Source organism: Orcinus orca, chromosome 8, assembly GCF_937001465.1.
Source record: "Orcinus orca chromosome 8, mOrcOrc1.1, whole genome shotgun sequence".
In the NCBI taxonomy this organism is placed as follows: domain Eukaryota; kingdom Metazoa; phylum Chordata; class Mammalia; order Artiodactyla; family Delphinidae; genus Orcinus; species Orcinus orca.
Window position 1 is genome coordinate 95,624,820 of NC_064566.1, and position 14,288 is coordinate 95,639,107.

The 14,288-nt window shown below is 48.9% G+C and overlaps 1 protein-coding gene across 4 annotated transcripts; it reads left to right on the top strand.

The window, feature by feature from the left end:
- Positions 1 to 72: 72 nt before the first annotated feature.
- On the top strand, positions 73 to 10,537 carry HINFP (histone H4 transcription factor). 4 transcript variants are annotated; one of them, XM_049712936.1, is made up of 10 exons: positions 73 to 292; positions 4,822 to 5,015; positions 6,499 to 6,728; positions 7,019 to 7,130; positions 7,310 to 7,462; positions 7,989 to 8,066; positions 8,153 to 8,273; positions 8,360 to 8,498; positions 8,596 to 8,720; positions 9,452 to 9,728. In XM_049712936.1, the coding sequence occupies exons 2-10, from the start codon at positions 4,832 to 4,834 to the stop codon at positions 9,576 to 9,578; spliced, it is 1,269 nt and encodes a 422-aa protein (XP_049568893.1). In that variant the 5' UTR covers positions 73 to 292; positions 4,822 to 4,831; the 3' UTR covers positions 9,579 to 9,728. The 4 variants fall into 4 exon arrangements, with proteins under 4 accessions (XP_049568893.1, XP_004273352.1, XP_033290312.1 ...); XM_004273304.4 differs by having other exon boundaries at positions 93 to 292; positions 9,564 to 10,537; XM_033434421.2 differs by lacking the exon at positions 73 to 292 and adding an exon at positions 356 to 616 and having other exon boundaries at positions 9,564 to 10,537.
- The last annotated feature ends 3,751 nt before the right edge of the window (positions 10,538 to 14,288 follow it).

Sequence of the window (14,288 nt, forward strand, 5' to 3'; positions counted from 1 at the left end):
CGAGCCTGCGCAGTTGGGGGAATTCGGGCCCTAGGGATCCCCGCTTGCGCCACGCTAGGAGAACCGCGGCGCCAGCAGCTGTACCTTTCCGCGCGTCCCGCCGCCCCTCACTCCCGCCCCTTCCGTGTTTTGGTCGCGCATGAGTTCCGTCAGTCGCAAGGGCGATTGGTTGTTAGAGGGATCCGAGAGCGGCGATTGGCTGTCGTTGGCCGTCGCTCAAGCGCCCTCCCGGAGACGGTGTGAGGTGGGCGAAGAGCAGGAGAGATCCCGGAGCAGACTAGACTGATCGACGGTAAGCTGCGGGTTCCGGGCTCTGCCGGGCAGCGTCGGGCTGGGCTTTGGGCTGGCAGCCGAGGCCAGGCTCTTCCCCGGTCGCTTAGGCGAGGCTCCCTCTTGCTGTTCGGCCACGCTGGTCTGCTTGGTGCCTGCAGCGCCTTGACCCCAACATCGACTCGAACCTCTCGTCTGGGGCTTCGCTGCCGCTGAGACACGGTCGCCGCCACGCCTTGGGGGAAGCCTGCGGGGCTGAGAGGGAGAGGTTTACCCGCCGGAACGGTCTTCTGCTTTCTCTCCGAACTCTACCTGTGCTCCAGGGGCCCGGTCCTCACCGCTTAGGGCAAGTCTTCCCTGCTTCGCCTGCCACTGGGATTTCTCCCTGTTCAGCTTTCCCCCATCCGGCGCTTTGTTTTGGTCGTTGTCTTAACACGTCAGAGTCTTATCTCTTCGACCACATTGTGAGTCCTTAGGAGGTTCCGGATCTGGGTCCCTCCTTTCTTGAACATCATTCAGGGTTCATTCGGTGTTTTGCGTTACAATTTATACTCAGGTATTTGCTGATTGCTTCTTACTATGACTCCTGATGAAAGGAAGGGTTAGGAATCCTTCGGGCTTTCCTTTTGTTGATCTTTTTGTAGAATTCGTGCTTAGATCATCTCATCCTTAGAAGCAAGGATACGAAGAGCCAACACTTGTTGAGTTGTGGCGGTGTGTTATGCTAGGCATTTTAATATCCATTATCTGGTTTAATCCATAAATCAGTTCAATGAGACAGGCATGATTATTCCCATGCTACATGGGAAACCCGGGCTTAAGTAACTTGCCTGAGGTCACATAGCTAGTAAATGTTGGAACTTTCTCATTAGATCTGTTGAATCCATCATCCACTGCTGTGATATTAGTATCCTGTTTCACATTTAAGGAAACAGGTTCAAAGAAGCTAGGTGATTTGTCCAAAAGTAAAGTAATAAGTTAACAGATTTACTTAAACATTAAAAGAGGTTGTAGTAGGTACGTGGTGGCCCTGCAGTTAGAACGGAACACAGCACAGACCAGGCTTTCTAGGAGCTCACAGCTTATTGGAGGAAACTGACAAAATAGCCACTCAATAAAACATGCTTTGGGTATTGTGTATTTGGATATGATGTTTGTGGGGAGGAAGGAATCAGACATGAAGAGGTAAGACAGTCTGATGTAGGAGGAGAACGGAGCCAAGCTCCCTGGCTTTGAAATCTGTCTCCATCATTTTCTAGCTTTGATCTTGGGTAAATTACTTAACCTTTCTGGGCCATTTCCTCATCTGCGAAGTGGGTAATAATGGTACCTACTTCAGTAGGGTTGTTGTGTTAATGAGTTTTTATACATATACTTAAAACAGTGCTTGGCATATAGTAGATAGTTAACAGGTGTTATATTTTTCTAGGCTGAGCAAACTCATTGAGACAGGAAGCTTGAGCCCAGGTCTTCTGACAGCTGGTCCAGCACCCTTTCCTTATACAGGTTGCCTCATTTGCATCCCTTGCCTACGGAAAGAGGAGTGGTGACCAAATAGTCACTTTGTCCTACAGCTTCCCAGGGTAGAAACAAGCAGCGTACAGGGAAAGAAAGTAAAGAACGCTGGGGGATGGTGAAAGAGGGATTCAGGGAGCTTTGCCTAAATTTCAAGTCATTCTAGATATCTAGATAGCCTGCTTCCTGGGCCTTATCCACAGTCTAACAACAGGTATGTGTTTAGAATATTTGTGCTCAGCATTGTGCTGGACACAGTAGAGGGACACAGGCGTGATATGGTATCTGCTCAGAAGCAGCTAATATTGTCCAGTTGGGTAGATGAGAGTAGAACACAAAACAACCATGAGTGACCAAGGGCAGCAGAAAAAATAGGGTTGAGCTTTTCTGGTTTCAACTATGCTAACCATCAAACCGAAAGGCGAGAGTGATTTGAGGGGCGGGGTAGTTTAGGAACGCTTCCTGGGATATAATCATATCCCCACATTTATTGAGTTTCCCAAGAGTACAAAGCTCTGGGCTAATGCTGGGAATGAGAAGTGAAGAAGAGATGGGCTCTGCCCTGAGAAGCTCCTCATCTAGGGGACACGCATTCTGTTCCATTGTAACAGGTGGTTGGATGGAGGTGTGTACCGAGTGCTGTGGAGGCAGGAGGGGGGATATGTCAGCTGTACCTGGGTGAATTGGGAGAGGGGTCACCAAGCAGGGGGCATTTGGGCTTGAAGCAAATGAGTAGAGGTTTCTCAGGCAGAGCGTTTTAGGAGAATGTAGTATGTTTAGGGACAAAGATTACTGACTCAGAGAGAAAGAGGGAATAAATGGATAGGTGTGGGAGGAAGGGCACGACCTTTGGATTAGAATCAGGGCACACTTACACCAAATGAAGTGAATGAAGTTTGGAAGAGGACTCAGCACAGGGCTGACACGTGGTAGGCCCTCATGTGTTAGTTCCCTTACCCAGCTCCTGGAGAAGTAAGTTGCGGCCAGTTGGAGAAGAGCCTTGCATGCTGTGCTAAGTGGACTTGATCCTGAAGGTAGTATAGGAGGTTTGGACTGCTATGTCTGACCTAGGAAGGCTTTCCCTACTTCTTCTACCCCCAAATTGTAAAAGTAGTCCACATTTCCTCCTAATAGGGCTTCACTATTAGTCTACCAAGAGTTCAGCAACCCCAAGTACTCACACCCCAGAGTGTCAAAGGTAGCTGGCTTCTTCTCAGAGGAGAGGCAAAGGCTGTGGATTTAAAAGGGGTTTCTTTGGTAAGCAGTTAGATATAGTAGGTTCTTACAGTTGTAGCTATGAAAGATGTTGTGCATTTTGTGTTTTCTGGGTTTTTTTCCTTAGTATGTAGTAAAGTTCTTTTTCAGAGTTCCCACCTGTTTCAGGAAGGCCAGCAGGAGCAATGCCCCCGCTCCCTCTCAGGTTACCACAGTGGGGACAGCAAGAATCAGTGAGAATCCTCAGGAAGAGGTGACACTCAGGGGACAGAGTCAGGGCCTATTAGTGTCTTTTCTAACCCCAGAGATTTTGCTTGCAGTATCATCTGTCATTCTGTGGGTTTTTTTGTTTTTTTTTTTAATTTTTTTTTATTTTTGGCTGCGTTGGGTCTTCGTTGCTGCTCACGGGCTTTCTCTTAGTTGCTGCGAGTGGGGGGGACACTTTTCTTTGTGGTGCGTGGGCTTCTCATTGCGGTGGCTTCTCTTGTTGCAGAGCACAGGCCCTAGAGCATGCGGGCTTCAGTAGTTGCAGCGCGTGGGCTCAGTAGTTGTGGTGCGGGGGCTTAGTTGCTCTGCAGCATGTGGGATCTTCCCGGATCAGGGCTCCATCCCATGTCCTCTGCATTGGCAGGCAGATTCTTAACCACTGCGCCACCAGAGAAGTCCCTGTGTTTTGTTTTAACGAGGGAAACTGTTCTTTTATTGTTCCTCAAACTCTGTTCCTGGAAGCCCCACCAGAACTGGAGTGCTGAGTTAAGAGAGCATATTTGTAGGCCTAACCCAGCCTTCCCGAATCCAAACCTTTAGGGGAGGGGCTGGAAACCTCTGCATTTGTGTGCATATTAAAGTTTGAGAACCTTTAGTTTTTTAATTCAGCTTTCTTCAGCAAATATTTATTACATGCCTAAGTGTGCCTAGCACTGTGTACACCCAGTATAAACTGGACAGGTAACCGCCTCTTACGTGAAATGGAATCTGCACTGTTGTTCAGATGATGTTAGGGCCATGGTGGAGTAAAGCACTGGATAGGTTAGGCAAAGGGAGTTTGTATGGCAGTTTGTAAGTCTGGCAGGGGACTTACGATACAGTAAGAAATAAGGAGCTTCCAAGGTCATCTGTGTGCATAGGAAAGAATGTGGACTTTGGAGTCAGCCTCACCTGACCCGACCACACTAGTGTGTGATCTTGGTCAAACCAGCTAACCTCTCCAAGCCTTAGGCCCTTATCTACAAATGAAGTTAAAAATAGTGCTTACCTCATAGGGTGGTGTTGGTAATTAAATGACACAAGGCAAATAAAGTGCTTAGTAGGTGCTTGGCGTATAGTAAGTGTGAAATTAAAAGCAAAAGGGCTTGTTACTCCATTCTGAAGATGAGGATGTTCAGGAGTAGAAGGGTTAAGTTACTTGGCCAGAGTCTCACAGCTAAGTAGCTGGTGGACAGAGGCGTCTGGATTTGAACCCTGGGTCATTCCCCAAAGCCTTCTTTTTGAACCTGAGCATTGTTCTGCTTCCTGTAGGAGTAATTCCTTCTTGGCGGGTTGCTCTGAAGCTCCTTGAAAAAATGTCTGTTGAAGTTGTTAGCTTAGAGCCTGGCACATGCTCAGTAATGTTAGTTTGTATTCTCCTTTTCCAAGAACAGCAGACAGCTTCCAGGGGTTTACGGAACTGCTACTCTGTCCTTATTGAAGAAGCATGGAGTTTGTCACGGGCCACTGGAAAATGTCTTCTGGGTCTAGGCTGGCTGCCCGCCCCACTGCTTACGCCCAACAGCACTTGGGTGGAATCCTGGCAGCTGCTGATTTCTTCCTCCCCCTCTATAGGGTGAAGGCCATGCCGCCCCCTGGGAAAGTTCCTCGGAAGGAGAACCTGGGGCTACAGTGTGAGTGGGGGTCCTGCTCCTTTGTGTGCTCAGCCATGGAGGAGTTCTGCGAGCACGTCACTCAGCACCTGCAGCAGCACCTGCAGGGCTCCGGGGAGGAGGAGGAGGAGGAGGTGGAGGAGGAGGACCCGCTGGGTAAGGAAGCAGGACACAGCAGGGGAAAGAGCTCGAGGGTTGGTGGAAAAGCTGATTTTCCTTGCTGCACAGGGGGAAGGCAGCTGGCAAGAGTGGTGGTTTATTTTCCTAATTGTGCTTTTTTTTTGCTTTGTTTATAAAAGCACTGTAGACTCATTATAGAAAACTCATTCAACAAGGATATATGGAATGAACCTGCCATCCTGCCATCAAAAGTCAATTACTGGGCTCCCCTGGTGGCGCAGTGGTTGGGAGTCCGCCTGCCGATGCGGGGGACACAGGTTCGTGCCCCGGTCTGGGAAGATCCCACATGCCGTGGAGCGGCTGGGCCCGTGAGCCATGGCCACTGGGCCTGCGCGTCCGGAGCCTGTGCTCCGCAATGGGAGAGGCCACAACAGTGAGAGGCCCGCGTACCGCATCTCTCTGCATGTGTATACATAAATTAGATAGATATGATTTTATTTTTTTGAAAAGGATCATATTGTACCAGCTGTTGGCAAGCTGCTTTTTTCACTCTCTGGTAGTGTCTTTCAATTTTTTTTTTTTTTTTTTTTTTACTGTGACCACCAGTTAGGAATACATCTTACTTATATCACAACCCTGTACACAAAAGTTAAAAAATACTAAAAACAATACTTGCCTTTATTAAATTCTCTCTGAATTGTTCTATCTTATTCCCTTTCATTAAAAAAAAGTGTGATTTGCAGTCCCCTAAACTGATTTCACTACCCACTAATGGGTCACAACACAGTTTGAAAAACTCTGTTCTACAGAAGGTATAGAGACACCTCTCCTTCCCCCACCTCAAATTCTGTTTTGAGTCTAGTGACTGCGAACTATAACTCATAGCTTCAAAAGTCAAGTAATATTTATACAGAAGAGAAATTAGGGGATTATTTTTAAAAATATCTACTTTTCAAAACAAGTAAACCCTTATAAAGCAGTGGAAATTTGGTGCTTAGACAGATGCTAGAGAGACAGGAAGTGGAATTGAATAGTCCTAGGGAATAGTCCATCCTAGGGAAGGCCGATCTTGGGCAGCATATGGGGGAAAGAAGGACTTGCGGTTTGACAGGAAGGAGTGGGAGGTGTCTCAGGTTCTCGGGAACAGCAGAAACTCGGAGCCACTGTAGCAAATGCCAGCCACACCTGCTGTCTCTGAGTCACTGGCACTGGGACATGCACACACTGTCCCCCTACCTAGACCGCACTTCCCCTCCACCTGGTTGCAGTCTAATATTTATACATGTGATTGATGTTTTTTTTCTCCCTGACTGAAAGCTGTACGAGGACAAAGACTGGGACTCTTTTTTACTCGTCGTTGTATCCCTGGTGCCTGGCACACAGTTAGTGGTCATTAAATACTAGTATTTGCTGAGTGAATTCCTGGCATACCAGGTCAGTCTGGCATCCTCCCTTGCTGCTAAGTGGACGGAGAGCTCTGGAAAGTATCAGACTCTTCCTTCTAAACCCCTTTTTGCAGAGGAAGAATTCTCCTGCTTGTGGCAGGAGTGCGGCTTTTGTTCTCTGGACAGTTCTGCTGATCTTGTGCGCCATGTCTACTTCCACTGCTACCACACCAAGCTGAAACAGTGCGGGCTGCAGGCCCTGCAGAGCCAGGCCGACCTCAGCCCCTGCATCCTGGACTTCCAGAGCCGCAACCTCATCCCTGACATCCCTGACCACTTCCTGTGTCTGTGGGAACACTGTGAGGTCAGCAGGCAGAGCCAGTAATAGGGGTGGAGGGAAGTTGGGGATCTCAACTAAAGATGCCTTGACCCTCTCAGGAGGAGGAGTTGTGGCTCGTGGTCTTTCAGGGATGCCCTGTATTCCTGAGGTTCCCGCTAGCAGCCCTCCTACATTTCTGGGTAGCCCCCTTGCTCAAACTTTCCTATCCCCACCAAGTTAATTTGGGAGAGAGCCGAGAAGCCCCCTTTGGACACCTAGGGGTAAGAGTCCCTCCACCCACCCTCAGTCCTTACCCCAAGTTGCTCCTGGCACAGAGCTCCTTTGACAATCCCGAGTGGTTCTATCGGCATGTGGAAGCTCACAGCCTGTGCTGTGAATACCAGGCAGTCGGCAAGGACAACCATGTGGTGCTGTGTGGCTGGAAAGGTAGGGCCACTCTTTAATTTCTGACCTCTAAAGAAACCTTGGGGTTGCTAAGGGGCCAGGGCAGCTAGGGGTGGGACCAGTCCTGCAGGGCAAGGTTGGCTGCTGACTGGAGAGACGTGGGGGTACCAGAGCCTACTCTGAGGGTTTGTAGCTGAACCTGACTGGACCTTCCTTCCCAGGCTGTACGTGCACCTTCAAGGACCGCTTTAAGCTTCGAGAGCACCTCCGTAGCCATACCCAGGAGAAGGTGGTGGCCTGCCCCACCTGCGGGGGCATGTTTGCCAACAACACCAAGTTCTTAGATCACATCCGTCGCCAGACCTCGTTGGATCGTAAGCGGTCGGAGCAGGGGCATGGGTGCAGGCTTGGAGTGGAGGTCGGGGGCACATTCCCAGGAGAGGGGACCCCTGAAGGTATCTGCAAGTTGGCTGCGTCTACCTTAAGGGCTCAGTCACCTACCACAGTCTCTGCTGATAGAGACTCATTAGACGTTGTTATTCCATGCTTACTGTGTGCCACAGCTCTTATCTCAGTGAATCCTAGCAGCAGCCCCATGAGGTAGGCCTCTTGTCCACGCTTTTGGCAGATGAGGAAACTGAGGCTCAGAGAGGTTAAATCGCTTACCTGAGATCACACAGCTAGTAAGTGGTCAAGCCGGAATTCTAATTCAGCTTCTCAACTCCAAGTCCCATGCTCTTTCTGTGATACTATGTCCGTCCATAGTTCCCTAAGCTCCCCGCTCCTCCTCTGGTGGTTCCCTTCTGCCTGGGATGGTTCCCCTCTCCCAGCTTGCTCTCCTCTCTGTGCCTCTCCACCATCCCTCACAACCCACCCTCTTTTCTGCCCGCCCCACCACAGAGCAACACTTCCAGTGCTCTCACTGTTCCAAGAGATTTGCCACGGAGCGGCTGCTGCGGGACCACATGCGTAACCATGGTGAGTAGCTGGCCACGCCTCTCGTCCCGGCCCACCCTCCAAGCTTCCACTAGCCCTCGGATCACAGCCTCCTCTCTGCTCCTCAGTGAACCACTACAAGTGCCCTCTGTGCGACATGACCTGCCCGCTGCCATCCTCCCTCCGAAACCACATGCGCTTTCGCCACAGCGAGGACCGGCCCTTTAAATGTGACTATTGTGACTACAGGTAAAGGGAAACGGGGACTGGAAATCAGAAAACTTGTGTTTCAGGGTCCCCCATGCCCTCTGACCCCTCCTGACCTCTCTCGGCAGCTGCAAGAATCTGATCGACCTCCGGAAGCACCTGGATACCCATAGCAAGGAGCCAGCCTACAGGTGTGATTTCGAGAACTGCACCTTCAGTGCCCGGTCGCTCTGCTCTATCAAGTCCCATTACCGAAAAGTGCATGAAGTGAGTGGGGCTGATGGTGGGGAAGGGCCAGCAGAAGTGTCGGGGGGCCTGGCGTGCGGGGGGAATCTAGCCTCACTCTCCCTCCCCTCCCCCCCAGGGAGACTCAGAGCCGAGATACAGATGCCATGTGTGTGACAAATGCTTCACGAGGGGCAACAACCTCACCGTGCACCTTCGCAAGAAACACCAGTTCAAGTGGCCCTCAGGGCACCCCCGTTTTCGGTATGCTCCTCCCAGATTCCCACACTTTTTCTTCATACCTTTCAACAATTTAGAGACCTTGGATTTGATGGTGCTTTGATGTCCACCATCTCCATTTAGGTTCAAGGAACCTCGAGAATAGTGGTGGGGCAAAGATTATTTTTCTGATTTTTGAATCCAAGGCACGATGCCAAAAACAGTAAATGGCGCCCAAAGCCCTGTAGCCGGAACCAGGGTGTGAGCCCAAGGGTCCTAATTTGTAGCTCCATGGCCTGCTCATAAATCCTTTGACAACACTACTGTCCAGTACAGATAATTCCTCCCTCTCCCCTTCCCTCCCCTCCCTTTCCTTTCCTTTTTTTTCCTTTTTTTTTAAAAATTTATTTATTTATTTATTTATGGCTGTGTTGGGTCTTTGTTTCTGTGCGAGGGCTTACTCTAGCTGTGGCAAGCGGGGGCCACTCTTCATCGCGGTGCGCGGGCCTCTCACTATGGCGGCCTCTCTTGTTGCGGAGCACAGGCTCCAGGTGCGCAGGCTCAGTAGTTGTGGCTCACGGGCCTAGTTGCTCCACGGCATGTGGGATCTTCCCAGACCAGGGCTCGAACCCGTGTCCCCTGCATTGGCAGGCGGACTCTCAAACACTGCGCCACCAGGGAAGCCCTCCCTTTCCTTTTTGAGTAATGATCCTTCTTGCCTTTTCTTCTAAATATTCCAATAAAGACCTCTTTTGTCTTTTACCTCCATCACTTAGAATCCCAGAGCTGCTTCTTTCCCCCATATTTGTCCCTTACCTCGCCAATCTCCAGGCCATTTCTGCCTCCTCCTGCCCTTGTTTGCTGCCCTCTGTGCTCCTCCTTCACCAGGTACAAGGAGCATGAAGACGGCTACATGCGGCTGCAGCTGGTTCGCTATGAGAGTGTAGAGCTGACACAGCAACTGCTGCGGCAGCCACCAGAGGGATCGGGCCTGGGAGCATCACTGAATGAGAGCAGCCTGCAGGGCATCATTCTAGAAACAGTGCCAGGGGAGCCAGGACCCCAGGAAGAGGCTGAAGAGGAAGAGGAAGGTGGGGGTGGTGAGGGGACAGCCCTCTCGGCCTCTCAGGACACTTCTAGCTCTGTCATCCACGTGGTGAATCAGACCAGCGCCCAAGGTGAGCGAGAGATTGTCTACTATGTGCTGTCTGAAGCCCCGGGAGAGCCACCTCCAGCCTCTGAGCCCCGCTCCGGGGGCGTCATGGAAGAGCTTCAGGGAGTAGCTGAGGAGCCACAAGTCCAGATGGTGTGAAGGCTGCAGACCCTGACCGTTGCTACCCCAGACCCCAGCTGGGGTTTGAGCCGGGCTGGTGGCAGTGCCCCTAGTGGGCAGCCCTTGCCAATGGATGCCTTGAGGAGTGGTGCTGAGAGCGGTGCGGTCCACTCTGGACCCGGCTTGCATCATTCGGCAGACTGAGGGACTTCCCTTTTGTGCCAGACCACATTCTGTGGGGATCCTGAGGAGTTTGGATCCTTTGGGGGGGGCACCCTGGTTGTGTGTGTTCTTGTAGAGGGGGCTAGTGTCAGGCTTAACCCTAACCCCCAGACGTGCTAGAAGAGTGATTGAAATCCATAATCAACTCACATCCATTCCTGTCTTTAGGGGTCCTTAGGCCCAGGGGTGACATGTAACTGATCCCTGCAAGGGCCCTTTCCTCACAACCAGCCAAGGCATTTCCCTCTAAATGGTTCCTCCTGCAAACCCCAAGGACTTTCATGGTCATCCTCAGGGATGGGATTGGAGGCACTGAGTATGTGCGTAACAATTGTTTTTGGTAATAAAAGGAACACTTGGGCCATTACTCACTTCTTCTTCCTTATGTTTGGTGGTATTAACTAGATAATGAGGAGATACAGCTGCCCAGAAGAGGAGCTGAATAATTAGGAGCTGAATAAACCCCTTTTAGTGACTGGGGTTTGTTTTGTTTTGAACTGTCCTCTTGTTCCCTGCCCCCCTCCCCCACACCCCACCTTTGGTGAAACTTCTCCATTTCTTCTTGGAACATCTACCATCTCTATAGAGGTCCCAGGCATAGGCCAGGAGTGGGCAGTAGAACACTCTAGGACGGACGAGTGGGGCTTGCCAGGAAGCCAGAGCAGCCAGGCCGGCCCCACGCTCTGAGTGCTGGTTAGAAGCCAGCGCCTCCGGGTTGGGGGTTCTTTACCTGTGGAGCTGTGGGACTAAGAAGGAGGCTTAGGGCGGAGGGTGGATGTGGAAGCCCTAGGGAATAGCAGGTACTGGGGGTCCAGGAGCCAAGTTAGAAAGTTGTGTATCTGAATGTGCATTTTCCTGAGGAAAGGGGTCTGTTTTTTCAGTAGATCCTCAAGGGGTTGGAACCCTCCTAAACAAGAACCATTTTTTTAGGCCTGTCCAGTCACATCTTAGTGCTCTGTGTCGTTCTTAGGGTCTCTGCCACTCTCAGGGGGTCAGGGAAGTACTCTCAGGGGTCTTGGATGGGCAGGAAGCTGCCCCCAAAGTGTTGTTTTAACACTTTTTAAAAAGGACTAATTCTTACTACAAAAACCGTGTGCCTGTTGCTGAAAGAATTAGGAAAGAGAAGTCTCTTCATTAATTCCATCAGCCATTTACTGAGTTCTTCCTATAGTCCGGGTTTTGTGACAGGTGCTAAGGATACAAAATGGATAAACCCAGGCAGGATCTGCCCCGGAGGGACTTGCAGTACAGAGGCGAGGAAAGACCTAAATGGAGTGAGGTAAGTGAGAGGCCTGTCAGGAGTGAGTGGAGTGAGAGGCCTGTCAGGGTTCATTGAGGAGGCTCAAAGCAGGAGCTGACAGTATTACTTGGCCAAGGGACCAAGGGCTTTGTCAAGGAAACAACTAGAGCTACCATCTACAAAGGGGTGGCCGGTTTTTTCCGAGCAGAGGAGACTAGGTCTGTAAACGAATCTAAAGGGGTACTTTGTGGTCTGCAGCACAGAGGGCAGTGGGTTGTGGAGAGAGACAAGACTGGGAAGGAAGGCGAAGCCGCCCAGAAGGACTGCATCAAGTTTTAGAACGGTGATTCTGCCAGTGATGGGGAGTGAGAGAGCAGGCAGATGCAAGTTAGGGGGCTGCTGCTGCAGGAATTCAGGCAAGAAATAATGAGGGCTTTAAGGTCAAGTCAATGTAGATGTTCACTTCGCCTCTGCAAGAGCCCCTTCAAGAAATAGCAACATGTTCTCTAACACCATATAAGAAAATAATCTCAAAATGGTAAAAGACCTAAATGTAAGACTGGAAACCATAAAACTCCTAGAGGAAAACATAGGCAGAACACTCTTTGACATAAATTGTAGCAATATTCTTTTGGATCTGTCCTAAGGCATAGGAAATAAAAGCAGAAGTAAACAAATGGGACCTAAATAAACATAAAAGTTTCTGCACAGAAAAGGAGACCATAAACGAAATGAAAAGACAACCTACAGAATGGGAGAAAATATTTGCAAATGATATGACCAATAGGGGATTAACATCCAAAATATATAAACAGCTCATACAACTCAACGTCAAAAAAACAAACTGACTAGAAATTGGGCAGAAGAACTGAAGAGACATTTTTCCAAAGAGGACATGCAGATGGCCAACAGGCATATGAAAATATGCTCAACATGGCTAATCATCAGGGAAATGCAAATCAAAACCACAATGAGATATCACCTCACGCCTGTCAGAATGGCTGACATCAAAAAGAACACAAAGAACATGTTGGTGAGGATGTGGAGAAAACAGTACACTGTTGGTGGGAATGTTAAGTTAGTGCAGCCACTGTGGAAAACAATATAGAGGTTTCTCAAAAAACTAAAAATAGAACCACCATACCATCCAGCAATTCCACCCCTGGGTATATATCCGAAAAAAACACAAACTAATTTGAAAAGATACGTGTACCCCAATGTTCATAGCAGCATTATTTACAATTGCCAAGTATGGAAGCAACCTAAGTGCTCATCAACAGATGAATGAATAAAGATGATGTGGTATATATATACAGTGGAATACTACTCAGCCATATAACAGAATGAAATTTTGCCATTTGCAACAATAAGGATGGACTTGATATTATGCTAAGTGAAATAGGTCAGACAGAAAGATAAATACTGTATGATATCACTTATTTGTGGAATCTAAAAAATACAACAAGCTAGTGAATGTAACAGAAAAGAAAGAGACAGATATAGAGAATAAAGTAATGGTTACTAGTGAGGAGAGGGAAGGGGAGAGGGACAAGATAGGGGTAGGGGGTTGGGAAGTACAAACTATAATGTATGAAATAAGCTACAAGGATATACTGTACAACATAGGGAATATAGCCAATATTTTATAATAACTAAATGGAGTATAAACTTTAAAAATTGTGAATCACTATATTGTACACCTGTAACATATAATATTGCACTTCAACTATACTTCAATAAAAAATAAATAATTTTAAAAAGAAAGCAGGACTTCCCTGGTGGCACAGTGGTTAAGAATCCGCCTGCCAATGCAGGGGACACGGGTTCAATCCCTGGTCCAGGAAGATCTCACATGCCGCAGAGCAACTAAGCCCATGCACCACAACTACTGATCCTGCGCTCTAAAGCCCATGAGCCACGACTACTGAGCCCGCGCGCCTAGAGCCCGCGCTCCGGAACAAGAGAAGCCACTGCAACGAGAAGCCCACACACCGCAACGAAGAGTAGCCCCCACTCACCGCGACTAGAGAAAACCTGTGCACAGCAACGAAGACCCAATGCAGCCAGAAATAAATAAATGAATAGATAATTTTATATATGTGTAAAAAAAGGCATTGAGAAAGATTTTTCTTTTTTTTTTTTTAAATGGCAACATGGAGGAGAGAGGAAACGTAAGTGAAGACTTCCATAAGCAAAGCCACTGAATCTCCAGGCTCACGCCTCTAGGATCCTGTATCAATTTCAGCACCCACACCCTGTCCTTCCACTAAACAAGTATAATTCTGCTCCCCCATCAGGCCTTCGGGTAACTGAAGACAATGGAGGCTTCTTCGGGCTAAGCACCCTCAGTTTCTTCTAAACCTGGGTCGTGTAGTTTGGAGTCCCCTCTCCACCCCCGTGTCCTTGGGGCCTCTAGTTTTGGTGGTTACACCATGCTCTCAGTTTAGTATGAAGCCGCTGCCCTCGGAAGCCCCTAAGCCTTTACATATTTTGTTATTGCCCAAGCTGTGCTTCTTCACTTTAGATGTTTGCAGTGGTTTTCTTGGACCCAACAGCAAGCCCTTGTGTTTATCCTCATTAAATTTTGACCTGTGAGACTCGGTGGACAACTGTCTCCAAGTGGTAGTTTAAAAGGTTGAATAGAACAGGGCCAGAGGCAGACCCCAAGGGCAAGTCATTAGAGGCCTTTCTCCCAGTCAAGGCGAGACGAAGCCTAAAGGCTCTGAACCCTGATAAGACTGTGGTGCCCCATTCTCCGTGTATAATTCAAAATGAAAATATTAAACCCGAAAGCAACTACAAGTAAGTACATGATTATACTTTCAAAATATATATTTATAAGCTATCAAATTCTGGTCTCAATTTTTTCTTTCATTCT

Coding starts and splice junctions, on each gene's coding strand:
- HINFP (XM_004273304.4), top strand. CDS start 4,832: ATGCCGCCCCCTGGGAAAGTTCCTCGGAAGGAGAACCTGGGGCTACAG. Junction 5,016..6,498: donor GGAGGAGGAGGACCCGCTGG/GTAAGGAAGCAG, acceptor CCCTTTTTGCAG/AGGAAGAATTCTCCTGCTTG. Junction 8,067..8,152: donor GGACCACATGCGTAACCATG/GTGAGTAGCTGG, acceptor TCTGCTCCTCAG/TGAACCACTACAAGTGCCCT.